Source organism: Salvia hispanica, chromosome 4, assembly GCF_029641045.1.
Source record: "Salvia hispanica isolate PSC_SH4W2 chromosome 4, Shi_PSC_v1, whole genome shotgun sequence".
In the NCBI taxonomy this organism is placed as follows: Eukaryota; Viridiplantae; Streptophyta; class Magnoliopsida; order Lamiales; family Lamiaceae; genus Salvia; species Salvia hispanica.
In genome coordinates this window covers 59,141,377-59,167,596 of record NC_142695.1, presented here as the reverse complement: position 1 = coordinate 59,167,596, position 26,220 = coordinate 59,141,377, and the positions used below count along the sequence as shown (strand labels likewise).

At 36.1% G+C, this 26,220-nt stretch overlaps 5 protein-coding genes, 9 non-coding genes and 1 pseudogene across 16 annotated transcripts; 14 read left to right on the top strand and 1 right to left on the bottom strand.

Annotated features, from left to right (window-relative positions):
- Window positions 1–271: 271 nt before the first annotated feature.
- LOC125193268 (peroxidase 27-like) lies at window positions 272–2,130 on the top strand. Its single transcript, XM_048091038.2, has 4 exons — window positions 272–525; window positions 723–911; window positions 1,018–1,183; window positions 1,544–2,130. Exons 1-4 carry the CDS (start codon window positions 307–309, stop codon window positions 1,948–1,950), a joined length of 981 nt encoding a protein of 326 aa, XP_047946995.2. The 5' UTR covers window positions 272–306; the 3' UTR covers window positions 1,951–2,130.
- Window positions 2,131–4,235: 2,105 nt separating this feature from the next.
- Window positions 4,236–6,380, top strand: LOC125197466 (peroxidase 27-like). Its single transcript, XM_048096208.2, has 4 exons — window positions 4,236–4,467; window positions 4,873–5,061; window positions 5,147–5,312; window positions 5,851–6,380. The coding sequence occupies exons 1-4, from the start codon at window positions 4,258–4,260 to the stop codon at window positions 6,258–6,260; spliced, it is 975 nt and encodes a 324-aa protein (XP_047952165.2). The 5' UTR covers window positions 4,236–4,257; the 3' UTR covers window positions 6,261–6,380.
- A 1,371-nt stretch (window positions 6,381–7,751) lies between these two features.
- LOC125197514 ((+)-cis,trans-nepetalactol synthase NEPS2 pseudogene) lies at window positions 7,752–12,808 on the top strand (annotated as a pseudogene). Its single transcript, XR_007172081.2, has 2 exons — window positions 7,752–8,490; window positions 8,581–12,808. The product of XR_007172081.2 is annotated as a (+)-cis,trans-nepetalactol synthase NEPS2 pseudogene (transcript).
- LOC125197620 (small nucleolar RNA Z157/R69/R10) lies at window positions 7,866–7,953 on the top strand. The gene has a single exon (XR_007172155.2). It is a non-coding gene; the product is annotated as a small nucleolar RNA Z157/R69/R10 (small nucleolar RNA).
- On the top strand, window positions 8,017–8,104 carry LOC125197619 (small nucleolar RNA Z157/R69/R10). The gene has a single exon (XR_007172154.1). It is a non-coding gene; the product is annotated as a small nucleolar RNA Z157/R69/R10 (small nucleolar RNA).
- On the top strand, window positions 8,154–8,249 carry LOC125197626 (small nucleolar RNA R11/Z151). Its single transcript, XR_007172160.2, has one exon. It is a non-coding gene; the product is annotated as a small nucleolar RNA R11/Z151 (small nucleolar RNA).
- LOC125197627 (small nucleolar RNA Z152/R70/R12) lies at window positions 8,280–8,377 on the top strand. Its single transcript, XR_007172161.2, has one exon. It is a non-coding gene; the product is annotated as a small nucleolar RNA Z152/R70/R12 (small nucleolar RNA).
- Window positions 8,413–8,535, top strand: LOC125197649 (small nucleolar RNA snoR80). Its single transcript, XR_007172182.2, has one exon. It is a non-coding gene; the product is annotated as a small nucleolar RNA snoR80 (small nucleolar RNA).
- LOC125197676 (small nucleolar RNA snoR137) lies at window positions 9,409–9,546 on the top strand. The gene has a single exon (XR_007172207.2). It is a non-coding gene; the product is annotated as a small nucleolar RNA snoR137 (small nucleolar RNA).
- On the top strand, window positions 9,573–9,637 carry LOC125197663 (small nucleolar RNA U49). Its single transcript, XR_007172195.1, has one exon. It is a non-coding gene; the product is annotated as a small nucleolar RNA U49 (small nucleolar RNA).
- Window positions 9,809–9,952, top strand: LOC125197661 (small nucleolar RNA snoR2/U65). The gene has a single exon (XR_007172193.2). It is a non-coding gene; the product is annotated as a small nucleolar RNA snoR2/U65 (small nucleolar RNA).
- LOC125197637 (small nucleolar RNA snoR77Y) lies at window positions 9,992–10,074 on the top strand. Its single transcript, XR_007172170.2, has one exon. It is a non-coding gene; the product is annotated as a small nucleolar RNA snoR77Y (small nucleolar RNA).
- A 1,166-nt stretch (window positions 12,809–13,974) lies between the features above and the next one.
- LOC125191744 (uncharacterized) lies at window positions 13,975–16,643 on the top strand. Its single transcript, XM_089057010.1, has 12 exons — window positions 13,975–14,050; window positions 14,667–14,738; window positions 14,812–14,916; window positions 14,993–15,020; window positions 15,112–15,184; window positions 15,279–15,314; window positions 15,424–15,506; window positions 15,591–15,662; window positions 15,773–15,871; window positions 15,985–16,067; window positions 16,222–16,335; window positions 16,416–16,643. The coding sequence occupies exons 1-11, from the start codon at window positions 13,975–13,977 to the stop codon at window positions 16,224–16,226; spliced, it is 732 nt and encodes a 243-aa protein (XP_088913136.1). The 3' UTR covers window positions 16,227–16,335; window positions 16,416–16,643.
- Window positions 16,644–17,582: 939 nt separating this feature from the next.
- LOC125191745 (zinc finger CCCH domain-containing protein 40-like) lies at window positions 17,583–19,963 on the top strand. Its single transcript, XM_048089155.2, has 9 exons — window positions 17,583–17,861; window positions 18,121–18,460; window positions 18,526–18,615; window positions 18,690–18,711; window positions 18,812–18,896; window positions 18,991–19,145; window positions 19,237–19,287; window positions 19,354–19,508; window positions 19,672–19,963. The coding sequence occupies exons 5-9, from the start codon at window positions 18,879–18,881 to the stop codon at window positions 19,686–19,688; spliced, it is 396 nt and encodes a 131-aa protein (XP_047945112.2). The 5' UTR covers window positions 17,583–17,861; window positions 18,121–18,460; window positions 18,526–18,615; window positions 18,690–18,711; window positions 18,812–18,878; the 3' UTR covers window positions 19,689–19,963.
- LOC125198110 (putative inactive disease susceptibility protein LOV1) lies at window positions 19,908–25,308 on the bottom strand. 2 transcript variants are annotated; one of them, XM_089069616.1, is made up of 5 exons: window positions 25,150–25,308; window positions 24,118–24,212; window positions 23,246–24,042; window positions 20,747–22,483; window positions 19,908–20,280 (listed from the first exon to the last, which is right to left on the bottom strand). In XM_089069616.1, the coding sequence occupies exons 1-4, from the start codon at window positions 25,150–25,152 to the stop codon at window positions 20,751–20,753; spliced, it is 2,628 nt and encodes an 875-aa protein (XP_088925742.1). In that variant the 5' UTR covers window positions 25,153–25,308; the 3' UTR covers window positions 19,908–20,280; window positions 20,747–20,750. The 2 variants fall into 2 exon arrangements, with proteins under 2 accessions (XP_088925742.1, XP_088925743.1); XM_089069617.1 differs by lacking the exon at window positions 19,908–20,280 and having other exon boundaries at window positions 20,618–22,483.
- Between the last annotated feature and the right edge of the window lie 912 nt (window positions 25,309–26,220).

Genomic DNA, 26,220 nt, shown 5'->3' with positions numbered 1-26,220 from the left:
TTCCAGTATTTAATTCATTAATTAATAACAACACAAACAAGAACAGGTAACTTAGCACACCACATGTTAACCATAATTTTTAATACCTTAATTAAGATCTAAGTCAACCCTAACAAAGATATCTCATCAATAAAAATTCAATCCTATAATTGGCCATGTCTTGCTAAGTGACAACTAATTTACAACAAATTAAATTTTGATTAATCCCTCCACCAAATCCTAATATATTAATCTATAAATGTATACATATACCTATCACTACTCCGCCAAACAACCAATCAAAACATTTTGAGTTTGAGAGAGTTGATGAAAATGGCTTCTTCAACTAAGCTTTTCTCTCTCACTCTAATCTTTCTAGGAATCATTGCACTAAGCAATGCTCAAAGCCTATCTCTCAAATATTACAGCAAGACATGTCCAAAGGTTGAATACATTGTGAAGAAAGAAACTAACAAAATCATGGCTGTTGCCCCAACTCTTGCAGCTCCCCTCCTCCGGATGCATTTCCACGATTGCTTCGTTAGGGTACACGTTAATTCGTATTTTTGCTTTTATTTTTGTTCGGATTTGAGTCATCGGATCCTTGACAATCATTTCAGTCCTGAGGTCGTCACTCAGTTGGGCTTCAGCAGCCCAAACTAAATTTATGATATTTTTCTTAAAAATATTATTTTTCGCTTGATTAGTGACATGACGATTAATAATTTATGTCATTTTTTTAGGGTTGTGATGGTTCGGTGTTGTTAAACTCAACAACAAACAATCAAGCTGAGAAAGATGGATTTCCAAACCTCTCTCTAAGAGGGTATGGATCCATTGACAGAGTGAAAACTGCGGTGGAGAAGGAGTGCCCCGGTGTTGTTTCTTGTGCCGATATCTTGGCTCTAGTCGCCCGTGATGCTACCTTAGCTGTAAGTGTTATCTGACTGGAATTTTTTTAGTAATATATTATCTCGTTAATTTTTTGAGAGATGATAACTTTTAAATAATATTTCCTCTCGTATTCTGTTTCTACAGCTTCACGGACCTTTCTGGCCCGTGCCACTTGGAAGAAGGGATGGGAGAGTGTCACTAGCCAATGAGACTTTGACTAATCTTCCACCCCCTTTCTTCAACATCACTCAATTGAAAGCAAATTTTGCCTCAAAGAACTTGACCACAAAGGATCTAGTTGTCTTGTCAGGTAATAAATTAAATTGATCTCGAATATATATGTTGCATTTACTTATTTTCATGCCTATAATTAGCGTTATATGTTATACTAGTAATTTTTATTTTGTTAATTTAACTTATATAGATACTAATACACATGCATCAAGAAATTGAGAATGACCAAAATACCCTTATAAGAGTGGACATAGAAAACATTATTGTGAGGCTAAAATTTCTAAATTTCAAATTTCTCATTGTTTGAAGTGATGACTATAATTCACACAACAATTTTATAGAATTTCTTAGAAAACTTTTGATGGTATTACCTACTTATATTTATGTTCAAGATTCTTAACGTGCAATAGCTGACAAATCACACATCGTGCAACAGGAAGCCACACAATCGGAACCTCCCACTGCTCTAGCTTCACCAACCGCCTCTACAACTTCACGGGTAGAGGCGACAGCGACCCCTCATTGGACCCCAACTACGCGGCCCGCCTGAGGAGCCGTTGCCCCCCAGCCGACCAGACCACCCTCGTGGAGATGGACCCGGGCAGCTTCAAGACATTCGACGAAGACTACTACACCCTCGTGGCCAAGAGGAGAGGCCTATTCACCTCGGATTCGGCTCTTCTCGCGGATAGTGAGACGAGGGAGTATGTTCTTCGACAAGCAAGAACAAAGGGCTCCACTTTCTTGGAGGATTTTGCGGAATCCATGGTGAAAATGGGCAAGATCGGTGTGCTCACAGGGAGCCAGGGTGAAGTGAGAAGAAGATGTGCTTTTGTTAATTAGATTAAATAATTAATTGGTTGGTTTGATTTGTTTAATTCTGTCTTAATTTGGACAGATGATTATGTTGATCCATTTGTTTTTTCGTTTGTTATGTTTTTTGTATGATTGAGTGAGTTGCATTGTCGGAGGACATGTGATTCTTGATTATTCAATTTATTACTATATGCTTTTTATTTCTTATTTGGTAATGACTTATGATCCTCTAGCTGTCAACTTAAAAATCAATCTCTAAATTATAAAATTATTGATTTGTTATAGTTTAGCACTCAATTAAACTTTTGATACTAACATGACTTGATAATTTGCTTATGTAAAATTAAAAAACACTAATCGAGACAGTGTGAGATTACAGGCAGCGAAACAACCTCGTATTATTCTGAACCAATTAAATTTATTTGTTGGGCTCCCTTTAGTCCCGTTTCTCGTTTTCACCCAGCTCTCTTCTTTCTCATTCTTTCTTAAGACAAACCTTATAATTCAACAAATGAAAATATTAAATTTGGAATATATATGTGATTTCATAGACTTCTTTCAACACGAATTGCCTCTATGATTAATCATTATATATTCGACACCTAATTAAGTAAAAGTATCATTTGCACATTAACAAGTTACCAACTAAATATATTCACTTAAATTAGACACAAACATTTTGATAAAAATTCATTGAGAAGTAATGTTATACTGACTAATATTCGTCGTCTTTATTTATATATTGCCCCTAGAACATGCAAATTAATGCTAGTTGTTATTTAAATATTTAATATTTTTTATTAAAGTGCGACAGCTATATAGCTAAACTTCACTGTCAAATGCAAATTCTATTCTCACACGCAAAATTTTTCTATGTAACTTTGGTGCTACGGTTTCCAGCTTTAAAAGAGTAAATTTCCATATGGTAGGAGTTTTTTCAGAGAATTACATATACATTAAAATATATACAAGTGTTTGCATATAATATATCAATTAGTACATCAACACACACAATGACTCAACTTGAATTTTTTTGCTCGAGTCTTATGGTATCTCAATTTTGTTGCTTCAACTATATACATTACTCAATTAATATGTTTATTGAGTAATCCTATCACATGGTTTGTTATGTATATAACTTGTTGTGACAAATTAGGCAATTGTGAATCGAAAAACAAAAGAACGTAAATAGACACATAATTTACGTGGTTCACCAACGTTGTGTTGGCTACGTCCAGGGGCAGGAACGAAGAACAAATTGTATTATGACTGCGGTTTTCAGATACAATGATTTTGTACCCCACTTCTATTTAAATAGGTACAAACGACGAACTGGGCCTAATACAACAATTAAGGCCAAAACAGAAAACATATCCGTTTGGCTAGCGGCAAACAGTAATGATTCAAGGCATCCTAACATAACTTTTCACAAAAACAAAACAAATGATTTAAAAAAGAAAATCAATCGTTACTATAATCTAAACTCTCCAAAACTATGGAGTAGTAAATTCATACCTTCAGTTTTTTCTGTACAACACATATAGGATGAGATTTAAATATTGATTTGCTATTGACACTCAAAACAAAAATGTTATTCTTGCTTATTACATGGAGAAAGAAAAGATTACGAATGTTCTAAACATATGATTGGATAACTGATTTGACATAGTTTCAAAGTAATCGTTTTTCTGTAAAATAATAAAATAATAAAATCCAACGTGCTGATATCGACTGGGTTTCGTGGGAGCATCGTGTGTGAAAAATTATTACAAATTTAACTGCTCCATATATTAATTGATGCAGTTCAATTAATCCCTATAAGAAATGCATATAGTTTTAAAAAATAATATGCTAGTTAATTAGTGCATATTAATTCCAAATCCATAAAACGATCTATTTAAATAAACTATATACAGTAATGGCTAAAATTAGTTCATAATTTACTTTTCACGTATAAACTATATATAATTTCATTCACATTTTAAATGATTTATGAAAAGACAAAGTCAAATTATCAACAAACGACAACATATTAGCCGCGCATAGGAACCAAAGTCAAAATAAAACAACACAAAACAATTCAATGATTAAACACTCTGTCTTTTGCATGGTTATAATTTACAAACATCCAACCAAGCATTACAATAATTGCACCAAAGGAAAAGAAATTAAATTTCTAAAAGTCAAGTCCTATGTTTTAATTTCATACTACAATACATGCATTCTTTACTCTACTATTACAATTCGTTCATCAAAAATTAACACTATATAAAGAGCTCCATATACATCACTATTGTCAAATTAAACATCAATTAAGAGCAAGAATTTCACATTATGGCAATTTCAAAGCTCATTTTCTTTTTCTTTTTAGCCTTCATTTCTCTTAATGAGACCAATGCACAAAGGCTCAAAGCCAATTTCTACTCTAATACATGCCCTAAGCTAGAAAGCATCGTTAATCAGACAACTGCGAGGTTCATTTCTCGTGCACCGTCTCTTGCGCCTGCGCTCTTGAGGATGCACTTTCACGACTGCTTTGTCGAGGTACGTAGTCACTTTATCCTTATTTCTTGTCAAACTTCTATATATCATCACTACTAGATTACTAGTGATATGTTAATTTCTATATATTGAGTAAAAAGTGTCTTGATTTAAAATGGAAACCTAGCTAAGGAAACTGTGAAATACTTTCTCAGTCCCCAACGTGAAATGTCTGGCTTTGTACTGACTGACATCAGTCAAGACTGTGGCATTAGGTCAAAGGATGAAAACCCATTTTTTTTAGAAAATTACATTATAGTAATATACTATATGCTTTAATTTTATAAAGTCGCGCCATCTAAATCGAGCTACTTAGAACACACTCTCTCGTGCAAATGACTACTACTCGATTACAATTAGGTTATCAAAGTGTGAAACCCCATTTTCTTACATCATTCTCTTGAACAGGGATGTGATGGATCCATACTATTGAACTCAACTTCGAACAACACAGCAGAAAGGGATGCTTTTCCGAACCTTAGCCTCCGAGGGTTCCAAGTAGTCGATGCAGTGAAAGCTGAAGTGGAGAAACAATGCCCTCTAACAGTTTCTTGTGCTGATATTTTGGCTCTAGTTGCTAGAGATGCAGTTTCACAAGTAAATTTAATAAAATTATTAACACACAAAGCACTATTGGAGTCATTTATATTATAATCATAGTAAATTTAAATTTGTTTCACAGATCAAGGGACCATTTTGGCCAGTTCCATTGGGTCGAAGAGATGGAAATGTGTCGACTTCAAATGGGGCTTTTGCTAATTTACCACCTCCAAATTTCAATATTACTCAATTGATTGCTTCATTTGCTGCAAAGGGTTTGAATGTTAAGGATCTTGTTGTTCTATCAGGTAAAAGTATTAGTGTATATATTTATTTCCTTAAAACCCTCGAACTATATATTAAGTATAATCTAGCATTTTAAAGTAAAAACTAAATAATACTAGTTGGTATTTAAAATATATATTATGCTTTCAAAAACAAGACCATGTACAAAAAAATATTCTTGAATCTGAATAATTTTTAAGATATAATTTTTTTTTAAATTATCAAACATAGAAACGTATATATAGGTGACTTTATTGTCTTCATAATTAAATATGTAAAGATATAATACTTCAACTATGTAAATTTACATTAACTTATGCTTATAAGAATAGGTTAATGTTGTATAGTATTTTGTTGAGTATAATTATTCTCATATTAAATGCATAATAGGAATACAATACTCAAACCATATTAATATAAGACTCTTGTCACACTTTTATATATTAATTTTATAATTAAATGTAAGTGACAAAAACTGAGCATTTAACGGTGTACGAGGGGAATATTAATATATGTATAGATTGATTCAGAAAATTCCTAATAGTTACCAATCTTCTCTAGGAGGGCACACAATCGGGATTTCCCACTGCTCGAGCATCGCTGGCCGTATTTACAATTTCACGGGAAGAAACGACGCGGACCCTAGCATGGACCCGACCTACGTGGCCGCTTTGAAAAGGAGATGCCCCACCGGAGACCAGACGTCCATTATCCAAATGGACCCCGGGAGCTCCCACGAGTTCGACATCGATTATTTCACGATTGTGAAGAAAAGGAGAGGGCTTTTCGAGACCGATGCAGCCCTGCTAAACAACAATGAGACAAATGCATATTTGCAACAACATTCTACCTCAGCAGGGAGTGCTAGTTTCTTCAAGGATTTTGCTGAATCAATGGTGAAGATGGGGAAAATTGGTGTTTTGACTGGCAATGCTGGCCAAATTAGGAGGATTTGCTCTGCTATTAATTGATTTATTGATGTCATTAATTGAGTTTGTTTGATTATGTTTTTTAAAAAATAAAAATTTTAGTCGTGTTTGAATATCTTGCATCTTTACTAGCTCAAAAGTGTGATTGTTGGTCAATTTGTATTTGAGTTCTTGATTTGATCAATTTGGTGAAAGTAACTCGATTTTCGTTCTTTTATCTATTACTACTAGTATTTTATTAGAAAGTTAGTTTTATTTAATTTTGGTGTAACTACTCCCTCCGTACCCCATTAAAAGTCACTTTTTTCCATTTCGGTCCGTCTCAATTAAGAGTCACACTTCATTTTTACCATAAATGGTAGTAGGTCCCACATTCCACTAACTCACTTCACTCACATTTTTTTATAAAACCAATATAAAAAAGTGGATCCCACATTCCACTAACTTTTTCAACCAACTTTTCTTTACATTTCTTAAAACCCGTGCCCGGTCAAACTGTGACTGCTAATGGGGGACGGAGAGTATTATTTTTGTATAAAAATCACAAATGAAGTACTCTCTCCGTCTTATTATAAGTGAGACGTATTCTTTTTTAGATCGTTCCACTATAAGTGAGATATTTCCGTTTATAGCAAAAACAACACTCTATCTCTCTCCTACTTCACCATCTCTCCTACTCTTTCTCTCTCCTTTTTTTCACTCCTAATTCCTAAAAGTCCGTGCCCAAAAGTTTTGCCTCACATTAAGTGGAACGGAAGGAGTAATAAACCATTAAATAAATCAGAAGAATAGACAATCGTTGCCATAATGTCAATCCACCGATTCATCCCATCTGGCTTCGGGTAAGTGATAGTCGAATACCAAGCTAATTAAATTCAAGTTTATCAGATTAGAAATTTTCAACCATAAAGCTCTACATTTTAAAAAGTAAACTGACTAACTCATAAGTTTTGCACTGGATTGACATCCTTAAAAATGACTATTAAACTTAGGGATATAATCAAATGCAAACTCTAAATATTGTATAAATTTTAAACCATGATCTGAACCGTTAGAAAATGTCAACAGATGATAAAATTATATCAACAGAAAATGTCAACACAATGTCAATGGTTGATGCTGCATTGAAAATGTGTTGACATTTTCTATTGATGTATTTTAATCATCTGTTGACATTTTCAAACGGTCCAGATCATAGTTTAGAGTTGGTATAATATATAGGTTTGCATTTTATCACTACCCATTTAGCTTAATCTAAAGGTGGAATGACAAAATAAATTTTAAGATAAATAAAGTGAAACATGGGCTTTTTAAAGTTTTGGTTAGTGGCTCTATAGAAATTGGGCCAGCAGCCCAATAATAATATTTTTTAATTTTGGATTTTTAGAATTGGGTATTTTCAGCCCACCAGAGTTACAAATAGCAGATCAAAAAAAGCCCATTTTTCAGTCACCACATTTCTCGCATAAACCCTAGCAAAATCGCAGCTCAAAATTCAAGCATAAATACAGCTCCTTCTCTTCTCCTTCAGCCATCTCCACCTCCTCTCCTCCGCCGCTGGCCGCTCCGCCCTCAGCCAGCTCCAATTGCAGATCTAGGTCTTCAAAATTTCGTTTTTGTTTTCTGAATTTTTATTTTTCTGGCAAATTGTATGCAGAGATGAAGCAAATTTTCGTGGACTAGAGTTTCTGATCTCGCATTTGACGAAACAACCCTTGGCTGTCTGAGCATACAATTTTTTCGTAGTTTTATTGAAATTTTGCTGAAATATCTCTCTGATTTTGCTGATTATCTCGAATTGTGTGTGGTGATGATGCAATTTTTCGTGGACTAGAGTTTCTGATCTCGCATTTGACGAAACAACCCTTGGCTGTCTGAGCACACTCTTCAATTTTTCCTTCGATTTCGTTTTGGATCTCAATTTCTCATTCAATTTGGCTTGTGATGAAAAAATCATTATCTTAGCGGATTTCAGTGAGGTTGTGATTTTTATCGTAATCAATGATCTGATTGTTACACACACTGAAGCCTTTTTCGAATCAATTCCTTTTTTATTCAGTTTTTGCGATGATGAGATGAAGCACAAGTTCTGTGTTTGGGGCAGTGGATTCCGATCCGTGAGCCTTCTAAATCAACGACTTCTCCTTCCACTGAGCAAAAATTTCTTCAAAATCCCCAATTTCAAGCGTCCTTTACCAATACCGGTTGATTAATTTGTTCTTCTTGGTTTAATGGCTTGGACGCAACATTCAATTTGGGGCTATCCTGATTGGTGAGTTTTCAGTATCATTGAATCCCGGAAACACCTCGTAAATTTTGTGTAAATTGTTCGATTTGATTGAATTGTTGTTGCTTTCTATAGGCGTTGCGTTGATTGGATTGGATTCCAATCGATGTGTCACGGGAAGCATAGATCGATTTCGTAGCTTTAATGTCACATTTGATGAAATAAAGCAGGTTTTGAATTCATCTTAGCTTGCATTTCCGGTGGCTTTGCTTCAACACTAGTTTTTCCCCAATTTGATTCATCTTAGCTTGCTTTTTTGGTGGCTTTGTTTCAACACTAGTTTTTCCCCTAATTGATTCATCTTAGCTTACTTTTTTGGTGGCTTTGCTTCAAAACTTGTTTTTCCCAAATTTTATTCATTTAAGGTAGCTGTTTTGGGGGCTTTGCTTCAAGACTTGTTTTTTTTCCCAAATTTGATACATCTTAGCTTGCTATTTTGGTGGCTTTGCTTCAGCATTTTGTTTTCCCCCAAATTTGATTCATTTAGGCTTTCTTTTTTGGTGGCTTTGCTTCAAAAACTTGTTTTTCCCCAAATTTGATTCATGTTGGACTTCTTTTTTGGTGGCTTTGCTTCAAAAACTTGTTTTTCCCCAAATTTGATTCATCTTAGCTTGCTGATTTGGTGTCTTTCTTTAAACACTAGTTTTTCCCAAATTTGATTCATTTTAGCTTGCTATTTTGGTGGCTTTGCTTCTGCACATTTGCTTTTCCCCAAATTTGATTCATGTTGGCCTTCTTTTTTGGTGTCTTTGCTTCAAAAACTTGTTTTTCCCCAAATTTGATTCATCTTAGCTTATTGTTTTGGTTGCATTGCTTTAACACATTAGTTTTTCCCCAAATTTCATTCATGTTGGCTTGCTTTTCCGGTGGCTTTGCTTCAACACTTTTGTTTTTCCCCAATTTGTTGCTTCATATGGTGAGCTTCTTCAATTGAAGTGAAGACTGTTCTAGTTTCCGAAGCATATAACAAATCCAGTAGTATTAAACAGTTTGATCTCAATTTTTTCCATGGCATCAAACTACCTGTCTCCTCCTACATTGATATCACTAGCTAAATTTCCAATCTTTGCCAATGAGGAAGAAATCCCAAGAATAGGAAGTGCCGTATGACACTTTAAAACGCAGCGTTTTGAGCCGTTAGCCGCTTCCATCCACCGCCACCGATTGCGTGCCTATGTGGCTTCGCAGTCGGTGCTCGGTCCGGGGCGGTGGCTCAGCCGCTGCGTGGTTGATTTGAAACGGGACTCTGAGGTTTTAAAGATTGAATTTTTATCTCTTTTTTGTTTTAATTTTTTCCGGTTTCGGTTCGATGCCACGTCGTCGGTAGCAACAGCGATGACCGTCGATGTCATGATTGAACCAATAGCAAACTCTTTCGCATCTTGATAGGAATCTGTGGATCGATTTTGGCCGTTCGTTCATGGAGCCGTTTTGTGCGATTACATTTATCATATTTTACTTTTGTGGAAATTGGTTGCTTGATTTGAGACCTGTGAGGATTAAAACTATCAATATTTCTGGAATTACCGTCTGAATTTTCTTGATGTGATTGGCAATCTGAGGTCTCTTTCTTTATCTCCAAATTATACTCTCCTCCATTCCTAATAATTCTTCACAGTTTGATCGGTTATGAGTTTTAAGAAATGTTAAAAAAAGTGATTTGAAAATGTTGTAGCACGTGAGTTTTATACACCCTCCATATTATTAGTTATATAATAATATGGCTGTGTAAGAGTTAATGGAGTGTAGTGCCTCTGCTTAAAAATGATAAAAGTGAAATGTGACAAATTTTTATTGACAGATGTAAAAATGAAATAGATTACAAAAATGAAATAGATTACAAATTTTAAGGGACGGAAGGAATAGTATTTGCTGATTATTAAAACCTCGATTGGATTGTTTCTATGTAATGTTAATGCAAGATCTTGAATCTTTGCAACATCTTATGTTTTGGTCATTGGTGATGATAATGTGAAGGATATTTTTTTTCAAAAATGGAAATATAATATCTTTTGTCAAAAAACTAAAAAGAAAATCGTGACAAGGTTTGTATTTGGGAGCATGATTTAAGACTAATTAACATTTTAATACAATCTACGGACTTATTGAAACAAGTCAAAGTATGCCGGGATAAAACATTTATTCATTTTTTTTTCGTTTATTCTCGGCCAATATTTACCGCTCTTGCTTTATTTTTATCTGTCTTTAATGACAATCGACTTTTTTTTACCTTTATTCTACAAGACTTCCACATTTTCCTGAGTATCCACTGTATCTGGCTATTTTGAATTGATTGTGTGGACATCGTTGTTTAGCAAAATTTGTTTGTTTAGATCGTAAGAGCTGTCGTGCACGTCTAGAATTCTAGAATGGCCACTAGATTCAGTTTAGTCAAAACTAGTCAATACTCTACTACACACCAATATATCATTGCGATTTTAAAAATCATTCAACAAATATGCACATGCTCTCTTTCATTTAAGATATCCTTTTTGTTTTTTATACTACCTCCGTCCCCCAAAATTTGCTACACTTTTGACCCAACACGGGTTTTAAGAAAAGTAATGGAAAGTGAGTTGAAAAAGTTGGTGGGATGTGGTTCCTACTTTTAAAGTATTAGTTTTATAATAAAATGTGAGTAGGAATGAGTTAGTGGAATATGGGGTCCACTACCAAAAATGGTAAAAGTGAAGTGTATCAAATTTTCAGGGACGGACCAAAATAGTAATGTGTATCAAATTTTCAGGGACGAAGGTAGTATATTCTTAGATAAACTTACTCTCTTATATTTTTGTAGTTGAATAGTATTCTTTTTTGGGTTGTCTTACTTATAATTGAGTCATTTTTTCTTTTTGCAAAAAAAAACTTTTGTTTATCATTAACCTCTCTATCTTTTTCTTTGCTACTTTATTCTCTATTTACTTCATTTAATACAATTTTTCTTAAATTCAGTTCTAAAAAGTAATGCCTTTACTACAGTCGGATCAATGCTTAAGAGAGTAATAAAACGAAAGGGATCATATTAAATGCGACGGAGAGAGTATATTTTTGAAGCTGACCACGACCAAGAAAACATGGCTATTAAGTGTAGGTAAATAATATGGCTATTAAGTGTAGGTAAATAATAATATTGTCTCCATACTCCCTCTATATATAGTGAAAGACATGAAACCTTTGGTTAAGAAAACTGCACCACAACAGTCTACACTAATAAATATGGCAACCAAGAAAAAGCTTCAAGGCAAAGTAGCAATTGTAACCGGCGGCGCCAGCGGCATCGGCGAGACCACCGCCCGCGCCCTGGCCGACCACGGTGCGCGCGCGGTGGTGATCGCCGATATCCAATCCGAAAGGGGCCGCGCTGTGGCCGAATCCATCGGCCTGCAGCGCTGCGCCTACGTCCAGTGCGACGTGGCGGACGAGGAACAAGTCGCGGCCATGGTGGAATGGACGGCGACGACCTACGGCGGCCTCGACGTGATGTTCAGCAATGCCGGCACCTTGGCCGGCTCCCCTCAGACCATCCTGGACTTGGACTTTTCGGAATACGAGCGCGTGATGCGCGTGGGGTGGCGGTGTGCGTGAAGCAGGCGGCGCGTAAGATGGTGGAGATGGGGACGAGGGGGGCCATCGTGTGCGCGGCGGCGGAGAAGGCGACGGTGAGCGTGACGGACTTCGTGATGTCGAAGAGGGCGGTGCTGGGGCTGGTGCGGTCCGCGAGCTTGCAGCTCGGGAAGCACGGGATTCGGGTGAACAGCGTGTCGATGGGGGCGGTGCTCACGCCGCTAGCCGCGAGGCACGGGATCGAGACGCCCGCGGATGTGGAGAGGTACATCGGGCGCTACACGAGCTTGAAAGGGGCGATGCTCACGGCCGAGAATGTGGCGGACGCGGTGGCGTTTCTGGCTTCGGATGAGGCGGCGTTTGTCACCGGAGTTGATTTGAAGGTGGATGGAGGGATGATTGCCATGCTATTTGACATGTCAAGTTAATCAATGTTTGCACGAATTAATGTTTTCAATTTCAAATTCCATGAATAATAAATAGTAGAATACTCTCCCGTTTTTTATTTCGGTCCGTCTGCAAATAGGAGTCTGATACGGTCCTACAACCCCAGGCCGACGGAGCCGAACGACGATGCACCGAGGAAGATGAGGTTGAAGATAAGATGTTGAAATACATATAAATTAGCAATTGTACTTTCTTTCCTTTTCTGCCTTCGTTTGTAAGAATGATGATAAATAGTTAAAATTGAGAAATAGTAAAATAAGAGAGAGAATAAGGAAGAGAAAAGTTTTATTTATATTATTTTCTCTTACTTTACTATTTTTCCACTTTAAATATTTATTATTATTTTTATAAAAATGAGTGCAGAAAAGTAGATGTGACAAGTAAATGTGACTGTTAATGCAAAGGATGAAGGTAGTACTCCATAAAATTTGAAACAGAGAATTCATTAAAACAATTATCAAGTGATCTTATTTAGTTAAACATACTGCATTATGAGGGAGATTTCATAATTGACTCAATAGTATCCTCAATTAACTACTTCCTCCGTCCCGCTTTAAGATTCTTGATTGAGTCGGATACATGTTTTAAGAATAAAGTGTTTGAGTGTGTAATAAATAATATTGTAGTGGATGTTGGGACCCAATTTTAATTGAGTGTCCAATAAATAAATATTGTAGTGGATGTTGGGACCCACTTTTAACACTTTTTTATTAGTTGTACTGGATGTTGGGACCCACTTTTAGCACTTTGTATTCATTTTTTATTAATTTATCTCAACCGGGACTCCTAAAGCGGGACGTCCATAATTGATCAACCGGGACTCCTAAAGCGGGACAGGGGGAGTAATAAGTTATTAATATATAAAAATAAAGAAATTTAAATTCAAAAGGTAATCCAAGAGTATTAGTTTTATAATTAAATGTGAATGAGATTGAATCAGTGGAATATAAGATCCATTACAAATAAATGGTTAAAAAGTGAAATGTGACAAAATTTGCAGGATGAACCGAAATTAAAAAACGTGACAGATTTTCAAGGACGGAGGGAGCAGTATTTAAAAGTCATGCCATAATAGTTTGTTTTACATTTAAAAAGATGTTTTTCAGAAATAATGAATTTCAGAGACATATCACACTACTTTAGTAATTAAGTTAGAAGTTTAGTTGCTGTTTAAAAAGTTTATTCTTTTAAAGCTTTCAAATTTGAATGTTTATTAAATAAAATGAAGGAAAGCAATTTGCCTCTTCGCTCGTTAAATAACAGAAAAAACGGTTTTGAAATTGAAATCCAATTGATCGCCATTTCATCAACTGCTCTGAAATTGAAATCCAATTGATCGCCATTTCATCAACTGATCTTGGCGGTGCAGCTAATCGGCGAAGCGATTTCATCTTGAGCTCCCAATTTTGCGTGATTTTAGTTTAATCGGCGGAGCGATTTCAACTGAAGAAGAAAACGATGGCAGATCGGAGGGATGCGCACAAGACAAAGCAATCCGCCCATGGATCCGCCGAAATCCGCCGCTCTTCTACTGGTATTCATCATACATATCCAATTCTCGCCACTTAACTCTAAACGCCCAACTTTTAATCGAGTTTTACATTGTATTCTGTTGCCAATTTAGTGTATCTTGCTGTTAGGTCTTTTTTCAGTTTCACAATCCCTAATTTTGTTCGATGTATAATTTTTTTCTATGCTTGTGTTGTTGATTGTTTTCAGATAATTCTATTGGTGTCTCTTTCTTGATATATTCCACTTTTCTGTGGAAGGAAATTCAATACAAATAGATGGCTATTGGTGAAATAATACCCAATTTGATTAAATCAGGATATTAGTTTATGTATTCTGTTCTGATGCTTGTCTTGATCTTTTGTCATCTCAGTGGGAATTAAAAATCTTCGTCCAAGATACTGCTTTTGTCGTGTTTTTCTCGGCTTCTCTTGGTTAATCATCGTCCATCTTGAATCTGCTGTTATATATGAGGGCCCAAGAATATCCGAATGCGTATTGTGCACTGTATATATTCTTGGAGAGAGTGGTAATTTCTTCATTGAAAGATACTTGGAAGGGATCTGTGAAGAATCTGCATAGTTGGTTTTATGTTTTTATCACAGCGTAGCAGAGGATTTCTATGATTTGAGTTGCTTCAGTGATCGTTGAAGGTTTTATTTATGTTTACACAGAGAGCCTTTTATTACTTTGGCTCATTTGTTCGAGTGATGGTAAGCTTAAGTATCAATTGCTGGCTTGGGCAACTGATCGGTATATGTTTTATGACATTTCTCAATATTTCAGGACGTCGAGAGGATGTTGACTTGCGAGAAAGGCTCAACAGGAACCGTTCTCCATCGCGTAACTCACCAGATAAAGGAAAGGGCAAAGCAAGACAAACTTCTTATGGTACGAGACACATCTTACCATTCTCTTCAAATGAGTTTTTTATTCTTTATTTTTTTTTTGTTTTTCTGTTTTGCAGGAGATGATAGCTCTCCTGGGAAAAGGATGTAGGTTCAGTGAACTTTTTTTTTTTTTTGCTTATATCCTATATTTACTCGCATGGTCTAGTGTTTGCTTCTTAGTTTTCTTTTGTTGCAGTGATAGAAATGTGAGTAAGAAAAGGCGTTTGGATGACCATGATGATTACTTCGGCAGGATGTCAGATGATAAGGTCTGATAGATAGTGGCCTTCCGATTTAGAACTTCTTTCATCTTCTGGTTGTCCCATTTTTGGCGTCTTCATCGTTCTTTTGTTTTCTCTACAGATGAGAGAAATGCACTATGACAAACAAAAGCGCCAGGTTAGTTTATCTTTTACATTACTTCCCATTCATAAAGTTTGGCATGAAAAAATCCCCTCGAGTTTCTATGATTTTATTATTCTTAACTGTATATGTTTGCTCTCTGAAGCTGATTAAGGAAGCTGATTCGTTAACTTCTGAAGTTCATGAACTTAAGAGGAAACTTTCTAAAGAGAAAGAAGAGCGGGAAAGGTATCCTTACTACGCGACTTCTAGGTTCTTGTTCATTGTAGTCTGATAATTCAGTTAATCTTGAATTTTTAACCATTTCTCAAGGTTTACTACAAACGTCAAAAAGTTCATTGAAGCACATTACTCTCACTTGCAATTAGAGAACGAACTAAAGAGGTATGCATTTTACTTGAGAATAATATTATTTCCTTGTGTCTTTAATGCCTTAGTTTCTCAGTCTATGGAATAAGTTTGTAACGACTCGCATGGTATTCGTGTCTCTCCAGATCACAGGATCAGATTAAGCATTTGGTTGCGCAGCTTGAAGCAGATATACTGACTCGCAGGGTGTTTTCCTCGAGTGAAGAGGAGGGCGAACTGAAGAAGTATGCATTTTGCTTGACAATAATATTTCTCTCTCTTTGTTTTTATTGCCTTAGTTTCTCAGTCCATTGAATAAGTTTTGTAACGACTCGCATGGTATTTTGTGTCTTTGTAGATCACAGGGTGATGAGGGCGGACCGGATTCTTCCTCACGTAGGCTGAGGTCACGTGTCGAAGTTCATGGGAAATCACCTCAAGGTATTTATTTAAACTAATTGCGTAATTAAACCATCATTTGTTTACCATACATCCCCTACTTTGGAATGTTTAGCCATTTTTGATGTGATTAATTATATGGGCTAATGCAATTGATGAAGACGTCGAGGTTGCTGAAACAGATGAGTGGTTTCAGGTTAGCGTTGGTCGCTCGTATGGAGCTGATGTCGTGGAAGATACATTGAAAACATCCTGCTTGCCATTTCCACCACCTCCTCCTCCTCCTAACCCTCAGAAATCATATACACAGGTATTTATATTCGAATTTGATGCTCATTTTTTTGAGGAATTTCTTCTTTTGATGAGACTGTGAACTTGACTTGTTTGCAGTACAAAGGCAACAATGGAGTAGACGAGGAGATGGTTGAAGTCGATATCGTTTTATGTATCACAATTTCATGCATTAGTTACCAAATTTTTTAACATCTGGGGCTGTCACATTTTCTAGTTCTTGTGCAGAAACTAGGTTTGGTTGTTTTTTCATATACCCTTTTTCTTGTTTCATGATCTTTGGAAATATAATGTCTACCTGGTATACAATTTTTACAATATTCCCTATCTCAAATAGCCACTATTGATTTTTATAGTCATAAACCACATAAAATTTGTGATTTTCTAACAGCTTCAAGAAAGGCTAGTGTTGAGCTTAAGATCCCAATCTCGAATTTCTGATCTTTGTTGCAATGCGTTTAGTTTTTGCAATGGATATATACTACTCCTTCTGTCCCAACTAAATTGGGGCGTTTTTATTTGGCACAAAAATTAAGAAAGAATAATTAGATGTTTTGTTTTTTTCCAAAAAAGAACGACTCAACATAGTTGGGACAATTAAAAAAAGAATACCACTCAACTTAGCATGCAAAATTAGTAAGATAAAGAATAAAGACAAACATACCTTATAAAAGTAAAGTTTTCTTTCTAAGATAAGAAATATAATCCCCCTGTCCCATTAAAAATGAAACGTTTTCCTTTTTTGATTGTCCCATTAAAAAGGAAACGTTTCCTAAATTGGAAACAATTCTATCTCTACTTTTTCATCTATCTTACTTTACTCTATCTTCATTAACTCGAAAAATAACACTACATAAAATCCCGTGCCGATTCCCAAATGTTTCATTTTAAGTGGAACGGAGGGAGTTCTTTGTGGAAAATCTTCCTAGACAATCCCAAATTCATTTCTTTTGGCATGTTGTCGAGAACTATGAAATATGGCATTCCTTCCATGTTTGGCGAAACATCTGTCGAAGACTCCGGTTGTCCATTTTCTCCGGCAACGACGAATCTCCGACGGAATTGGCGCTTAATTTGCCTAGTAGTAGTAACACATTTTTTTTTTAAATTTTGAGTGTTAGATAAAATAAATATTATTATATTTATTTATTTTTTACTTTATTCTCTATTTAATTCCATCTTGTTATTCATTCACCTATAAAAATAAACATTTATTTTCTTATAGCATAACTTTATTTTATTTTAGTTTCTTCACCTATAAAAAATGGAGTAGTATTTTTTCAAAAGCTTTCAAAGAGGGAAAAAAACGGTTTTGAATTTACAGTTAATCGCCGTCGCCATTTCATCTTCAGCTCCCGATTCTGCGATCTAACATCGGTCATTTTCTACTTTAATTGGCGGAGGGAATTCAATTGAAGAGGAAAACGATGGCAGATAGGGATACGTACAAGACAAAGCTATGTGTATATTACCAGAGGAGCCGCTGCTTTTTCAACTCCTGTAAATTCGCCCATGGCTCCGCCGAGCTCCGCCGCCCGTTAATTGGTATTTATCATCGCTAATTGATCGATTCTTTATTATAGGATTCTTTTTTTTTTTTTTTTTTTTTCCAATTTCATGACCTTTAATTTTCTGTTTGATGTAAAATTCGATCTATTTTGCGATTGTTTGCAGATTGTTTTTAGCTAATTTGAGTTATTGTGCTATTTATTGAGTTTTCCCTCTTTTCTGTAGAAAGAAATTAGGTATAAATTAGGGATTTCATGCTACTTCTGATGCTTGTCTTGATGTTTTGTGATCTCAGTTGGAATTGAAAATCTTCGTCCATCTTGAATCTGCTGTTGTGTATGAGGGATCAGAAAGATGCCTTTGGAATATTTGCAGTTTGTGGAGAATGTGATATTATCTTGATGTGAGTTCTATATGAATGAATGTCGAGGGCCGAATGCGTATTTTGCGCTGTATGTATATTCTCGGGAGGGATCTGTAGTTTTCTTGGAAGAATGCAGTTATTAATTCCACACGGGCATGTGAAGAATCCGGGCCATTGATATGTATTGTTATCACGGTTTGACAGAGGATTTCTATACTTGAAGGAACTAAAACTTATCGTTGTTATGTTACTCGTTTTGTTCTGGGGAATGGTAAGCTTAACTTACTATCAATTACTGGCTTGGAGTATGTTTTATGACATTTCTCAATATTTCAGGAGATCGAGGTAGTGTTGAATTGGAAGAAAGGATCCACAGGAACCGCTCACCAGATAGACGACATGGCAAAGCAATACAAACGTCTCATGGTGCGAGACACATCTTACCATTGTTGAATCTTCAATTGAGTTTGTTTTTTAATTTTTGTTATTCTGTTTTGCAGGAGATAGCTCTCCTGAGAAAAGGTGTCGGTTCAGTAAACTTTTTTATGCTTTTATCCTATATTTACGCGGCTGGGACAATGGTCTAGTATTTGCTGCCTCCTTTTACTTCTTTTTATTGCAGTGACAGAAATGTGCGGAAGAGAACACGTTGGGATGTCCGTGGTGATCAAACCAAAGATAAAGCTAAAATGAAAATTGATGATCAGGTCTGATAGATGGTGGCCTTGCAATTAAGAACTTGTATCGTCTTCTGGTCATGCCATTATTGGCGTCTTCATCGTTTTTTTGTTTTCTCTACAGCTGAGAGAAGCATACGCTGAAATTAGCCGGCTGGAGGATGACAAGCAACGGCTGCAGATGTACCTAGAGGACAAGGATAAGGAAGCCGATTCGTTAACTTCTGAACTTCATGAACTTGAGATGCAACTTTCTGAAGAGAAAGAAAAGGGGAAAAGGTATCGCTACTAAGCGACTTTCTGAAGGTTCTTGTCAATTGTAGTCTGATATTTCAGTTTTCAATACTCTTGGATTTATCTTTTTCTCTAGGTTCATTGAAGCACATAACCGTCACTTGCGATTACAGGACGAACTAAAGAGGTATGCATTTTGCTTGGTTGTTTTTATTGCCTTAGTTTCTCATTCAATAAGTTTGTGTCTTTGTAGATCAGAGGCTCAGCTGCAGAAGTTGGCTGAGAACCTTGATTTAGATGTCGGGGAAGGCAGTGAAGATGATGCCTTGAGTGATGATGAGGACCAACTGAACTCTTCCTCACGTAGGCTGAGGTCACGTGTGGAAGTTCGGGACACATCACCTCCAGGTATTTATTTAAACTATTTGCGTATTTAAACTAGCATCGATTCATAGTTACATCCCCTACTTTGGAATGTTTAGCCATTTTTTGTTTCGATAGTTAATTTATTTCTCTCAATTCAGCAAGATTATCTGCTCCTGATGCTGATGGTCCGTGTTGTCATTTGCAGTACAAAGGCAACGATGAGAATGTGGACGATGATGGAGTCGATATCATTTACAGTACACGTAGACTGTTGAAGTCGATATCGTTTGATGCATCTCCATTCTATGCATTATACCAAATTTGGTAAGATCTGGGGCAGTCACGTTTTCAAGATCTTGTACAGTAATTAGGTTTGGTTGCTTTTTCATTTTACCCTTTTATTATTTCATGATCTTTGGAAACATAATGTCTAGCTTGTATACACTGTGTAATATTCATTTTTGCTCTCTGCTTATATGGAAACTACATTAGATTTAGATCTATGTCCATCCATGCTAAAAATAGTCCTCTTTTGCTACGACTATTTTTTAAAACTCATATCGTCTCCAAAGTCTATATTTATCAAAGGTAACAAGTGTAAAAATGAGTAAAGAAACTATGTTTTACCTCACCTAGTGCATGTACACCACACTAAGCAAAAAACTGCTCCAAAGACAGGCCCGTGAACACATTGGCCGTGGTTACTGGTCGTCCCACTTCCTAGGCTCGAGCTGGGCTGATGCTTCACTTGTGGGCTTGGCTGGGCTTGAGACGGTTGACTCTTGCTCGTCGTGTTTGGGCTCGTATCAATCATCTGTTGTTTCAATAGGTGCGCCCGTATCATAGTTTGTTAGTGAAGACTATAAACAAAGTTAATTACAAACATATACTACCTCCGTCCTACAATAAGAGTCACATTTTGTCGTTTCAGTCCGTCCCACAATAAGAGTCACATTTCATTTCATTTATATCGTAAATGGTAAGTAGGTCCTACATTCCATAAACTCACTTTACTCACATTATGTTATAAAACCAATATAAAAAAATAGACCTCATATTTTACTAACTTTTCTAACCCACTATTTTGTACATTTCTTGAAACCAAATGTGACTCTTATTGTGGGACGGGGGAGTAATAATAGAGGAGGAAAAAGGTATCATAGTTTGTCGGTGAAGACTATAAACAAAGTTAATTGCAAACATACAATAACAAAGGGGGAAAAAGGAAAGAAGAAAAGTATGCCATCCAAATGGCCAATAAACAAAATACATCAACTTACAGTGTCATGGTCTGATATCCACTTCCAAAATAGTAGTATTGGAGATCAAGCTCGAATTTCTGATCTTTGTTGCAATGCCTTTAGTTGTTACCATCTTTAACTTCCTCATCTCATCCATCGACCCAATCTCTTCCGGGAGGGTCTCGAGGTGCGGACAATTCTTGATTTCTAGTTCTTCTAGACGCCACATTCCTCTTTTTCCAACGGTAACATCTCTCAAATTCCACAACTCATTGATGAGCAGGATCCTGAGATGGGGAAACCCGGGCTCCTCGATCACCATTTGTCGACCAGTGTATGCGTTCCGCAGTTTGAGACCTCTTAGTTCGGGCATTTTTTGTAATACTGGCATGGGGTCTTCGTCAAGACAAGTATTTACCAAAACCAAGTAAAAAAGACTTCGAAGGGATTCAAGGGCCCTTGGTAGTCTAGCTAGGCGCCCATCCACTCGGAGTTTATGGAGACTATCTAGAACACCAATCTCGTCCAAACATGCCATGCTTCTGAAACGAAACCCTCTCAAGGTAAGACGCTCAAAGTTCTTCAACTTAGATAGAGATGGAAAGAGCTTGCTTACAACCGAGTTTTCATCAACTTCTTCAATGCCCAATTTATGGAGACGAGTCATCTCCTCCAAGCCCGAGACCTCATATGTGCAATCATAAATCGAGATAAAGGTTAGGGTCTCAAGATTATGTAGCGCGTCTACCTTCAAAGGCTTCCGGTAAATCACATCAGACATGTAAAGATGACTAAGGCTACCCATTCCAATGAGAGTATCTGGCACCTCCACCATAAAGTTTAGCGCTATATCGAAAACCTCAAGCTTTTTCAAGCCTCCAAATGAGCGCGGGATCTCTTGTATGTAATTGTTTCTCAATCCCAAATACCTTAACTCAGCCAATGTGCTGATTGATTCAATTAATCTCTTCACCCCAAAATCTTCCATGTCGAGTAACCTGAGTAGCTCAAAACTCTCCCAGTAAGACGGGCTAGCATCATCCAAGTAGCGACCACCTCCATGGAAGATGAGGGAAACAAGATTTTTGTCTTGATTCGTGGAGTGATTAAACTTGTCTCTGTCACCATGGATAACACGATGACGAGGATTTTGAGAGTGCCGATTATTTCCATTGCTCCTTAGGATCTCAAAGCCGATTTCCTCCTCGGCTTTCTTTATGGATAGCATGTGCAGTAAAGGATTGATGCGACCCCTTATTGCTTCCGAGTAGAGCCGGAAATCGTGCACATGTTCGATAATGGATTCCCGGACTAAAGCTTGCGTAGAATTTTGCGGATTTGCTCCTGTTATAGTCCAAATATGATCCAACTTTTCTTCTCTCATTATTGCATTTTCCTTAAAAAAGGACAAATACAAGAAACATTCCTTGAGTTGTTCATCCAATTCATGATACATTGGTTCCAATAACTTCAATGATTCACTCAAATCAATTGAATCAAAAAGCTCTTCCCATTCAATCCCTGAAAGTCTTTGCTTCGCTTTCTGCCTTGCAACGTCTATTATAGCTAGCGGCAAACCCCCACATTTTTTCAAAATCTCCCTCGCCTTCCTCTCCAACTCCTTTGAGAATTTGTTGTCATCTCTTGTAAATTTATTAATTGTTTGCAAAAACAATTGCCAGCTCTTTTCAGAATCCAAAGCTTGCTTCTCATGAGTATAATAGATTAATTCTACAGGCTCATAACGACAGGTGACCAACAATCTACATCCATGACCTGATTATATACCATGTTAATAACTTGACACAAAAATAAAGAGAGACTCATAATGCTACTGAGCTATTTTTGTATTTATAATATTCAGTTGATTTTTTATACTCCCTCCTTCCCTAAAAAATACTCCCTCCGTTCCAAGGAAGATGACCCTTTCCTTGAGCGACACAGGTTTTTATGCAACTTTATTTTGTGTGTTAAGTGGAAAGAGTAAAGTAAGAGAGAGAGAATAAAGCAGAGATAAATGTGTTTCCATTTTTAGTAATGAGTCATCTTGGTTGGGACAAATCAAAAAGGAAAGTAAGTCATCTTCAATGGGACGGATGGAGTAGTTAACTTATCATTTTGGTTCATTTTCAAAATTAGTCTAGTGTTATTTTGGGTAAGTTTTTTTTTCTAATGAGATGAACTAATTCTCCATTAACAATATTCCATTATTTTTTTCTTTTTATGCCTCATACTTTATCAATTTCGTCAGTGCACACCCAAACTTCACATTAGTATGATATTATCTGCTTTAGGCAAAATTAAGCCTCGCGGTTTTCCTTTAAGGATGTTCCTGAAAAGGCTTCACACTAATCGAGTGATATAACTATATAAGGTATTGCTCGCACCTTTTCTAATTCTCCAATGTGGGATGGTTTGACCCTCAACAAAGATAAAGAAATAAAGACAAGCATGCCTTACTGTGCAATAATGAATCAAATAATTCAGGATAACCCGAAATATAATACTGACTCAAGTAACTTGGGACAGAAGGAGTACCTGTTAGAGGAAGATCTATGTAGATGCAAAACAAATACATTTCTTTTGGCATGTTGTCGAAAACTACTAAATACGGCATTCCTTCCATGTTTTGGCAAATCATCTGTCGAAGACTGCGGTTGTCCATTTCCTCGAGCAACAACAAATCCCCATCAAGTCCCACCAACTGCTTCACCAACTCCACAAGCACCTCGTGAATGCTCGTGTCACGAGACATGCTCACCCACGCCCTCGGGTGCTTGAATTTCCCAACGATGGCCGGATGGTTGTACACTTTTCTAGCAAGAGTCGTCTTTCCCACACCAATCATGCCTTTGATGCACGAAACCAAGGTTTCCGGATTCTCGTTAAGAATCGCCCTGTTAATAAGTTGGACGTCTTTCTCCAACCCCACCGCGACACTTTCTCCTCCTCCTCCTCCTTCTTCTTCCGCTTCTTCTTCTTCTTCTTCAACATTATTCACATCTTCTACTCCAAACTCCGCCACACGTTGTCTCATCTGCGGCAGAAGGCTTAGGAAAGCCGTTAAGTCAATTTGGATGCGGTAGTCATGAATGTGTATTGTGAGGTCTGCTGAATACTGAGCGATCTCCGCAAAGTCGGCTAGCAAATAACTGAGCCTTTTCCTCTCCCCCGATTCGTTCTCTCTCGAGAAATCCAGCGTCGTTCTCAGCTCATCTACCACCTCTTTCAGCATTTTCTCCACATCGGAATTGATATTGAGCGGCTCAATCAGGACGGATTCGAGTTTGTGTATCGAACCTAAGATGATGGCCTCCGACATGTTTCTGGCTAAACTGCACGTGACAACATTGTAGTAAGATTTTGATGTATGTAGATATAATGAAACGAATTAAGGTAGGTGTCTTTACCACGACATAACCAACGATAGACTCAGGTGGGGTTGAGTGGGGTCGACCGTCAACCAACGACTTCTTCCGGAAAACATCAATATTTTACTTCCGATCTGGTGCAGGTCCCGAAAAATAAGCAAGTTTTTAAAACTCGAGACGGTAAAAATGAGACATTATTGGCTGGCGGAGAGAGTAGGATACAATAATTAAAGATACATCATATCTATTCTATCCTCTCCGTCTCACTAAATATGAAACATTTGCTTTTAGACACATGATTTAATGTATTGTTGTTTTGTGAATTAAGTAGAGATGAAAATAAAATAAAAGAAAATAAAGTACTCACTCTGTCCACGATATAAACAATAATTTTGTCAGTTTAGAATGTCCACAATTTGAAGAATTATTTACTTATTTTTCAATTTTGGTGTGCATACCCACATTTCAGTAATTACTTATTTTTCACTTTTGGTATGCATACCCACATTTCAATGATTTTTTCCACACATTCATTCAAGTTGACCGCATTTAACTCTGAAATTAATTTTGTACAAATTATGAAAACTGGCTATAATCTTTCTAGACCATTTTTTGTTATCTTTAAAACAGAAAAATGGATATGATAGTAGTCAACTCTAAAAAGCACAAGATTACAAAGAATTAAAACTAGTCTTTAAACCATATTTTTGTTGAGGTGCTGAGATGTGTGGTTCCTATAATATCCGGATCCAAATAGTACTTCAAAATAAATCTCACTAAAATCCACATATCAATCATAATAACACTATAAATTCTATCATCCATAAAAAAATATCTCAATAATCTTTTTCATTCTAATTGAGATTTCTATGCTATTGATGTTAGTAAATCTTCCCAACTTCTTTCGCCCAAGCTTTCTGTAGAAGCTCTAACTTGAGAGATTTAGATTAATTGGAAACTTTTTACATTTAATTTGGATTGCATATATTTTACGAAGCCAAGGATTTCAAAATCTATATAAAACAAACATAATCATATGAATCATGAAATTATTCAAATAAAAGAAATTACCATTTTGTAATTATATCTTCTTATGTTCGCCGGTCTGCAGTGATTTTCCGATTCAACTCTTTTCCTTATCTTCGCCGCCGACTGTGATTTGAATGGTATACAGTTTGATATCTTTCAGAGTGATTTTGAGCAACAAAATCATAGATTTAATATGGTCAAATTGGTTGGAAATTAGATAGAAAAAATTAAAAAATATAATAAATAGGTTAGCTGGATTAAGACAATTGCAATAATATTAGCCATCTGAAAGTCAGCAAGTTGTTGCTACTTACATTTATACAATAATTCCTACTTGCACTAATTGGATAACTATTATTTACGAGGTGATCTTGGCTACTTACATTTATACAATAATTAAACAAGATTAAATTTATTCATTTTATTATATTTCATGACAAAAAAAAAGCACCTTTACCGATGAAATATTCCGCCAGTAATACCTATTTTTTTGTTCGTAAACAATGTATCGACGAAAACAACTGTCTGCAAATCACTAGTCGAGTAGTCGTTAAATAATTTAATGGTCGTTTTTTTTTGTCGATAAATGTACAGACGAAAACCTACCGGAAATGCTCGTTGATAAACAAAAATTAGACTATCTCATAAAATTAAAAAGTAACAGAAAAAAAGTACTACTAACTTATATGTAATTACCGACGGCAAATCTGTCTGTAATCAACGAGACCGCATTTTTGTAGAATCAGCTAATTAATATTTATTTTAAAATTAATATAATATAATTAGAAACCAATCAGGATGAATAAGCATAAAAATTAATTTATTTAAAGTCATTGTTTTTCCCCTTTCAGAACTCAAAAGCAGTTTTCAATTCATAAACTATTATGGTCAACTCCAACAAGTAACATAATTAATTAGGATAAAATAAATAAAAAAAATTATTTGGCCAATCCAGCCAGCTAATATTATTATTGTTATTATAAATTAATCCATTGTTTCCTATTAGATGCAAACGTCAATATTTAATCGAAAGTCAAATAATTGGCCATAATATAAAATGACTACCACACCTGCTCCAGCTAATTGTTTTGCTTACATTGCTATGACTAACTC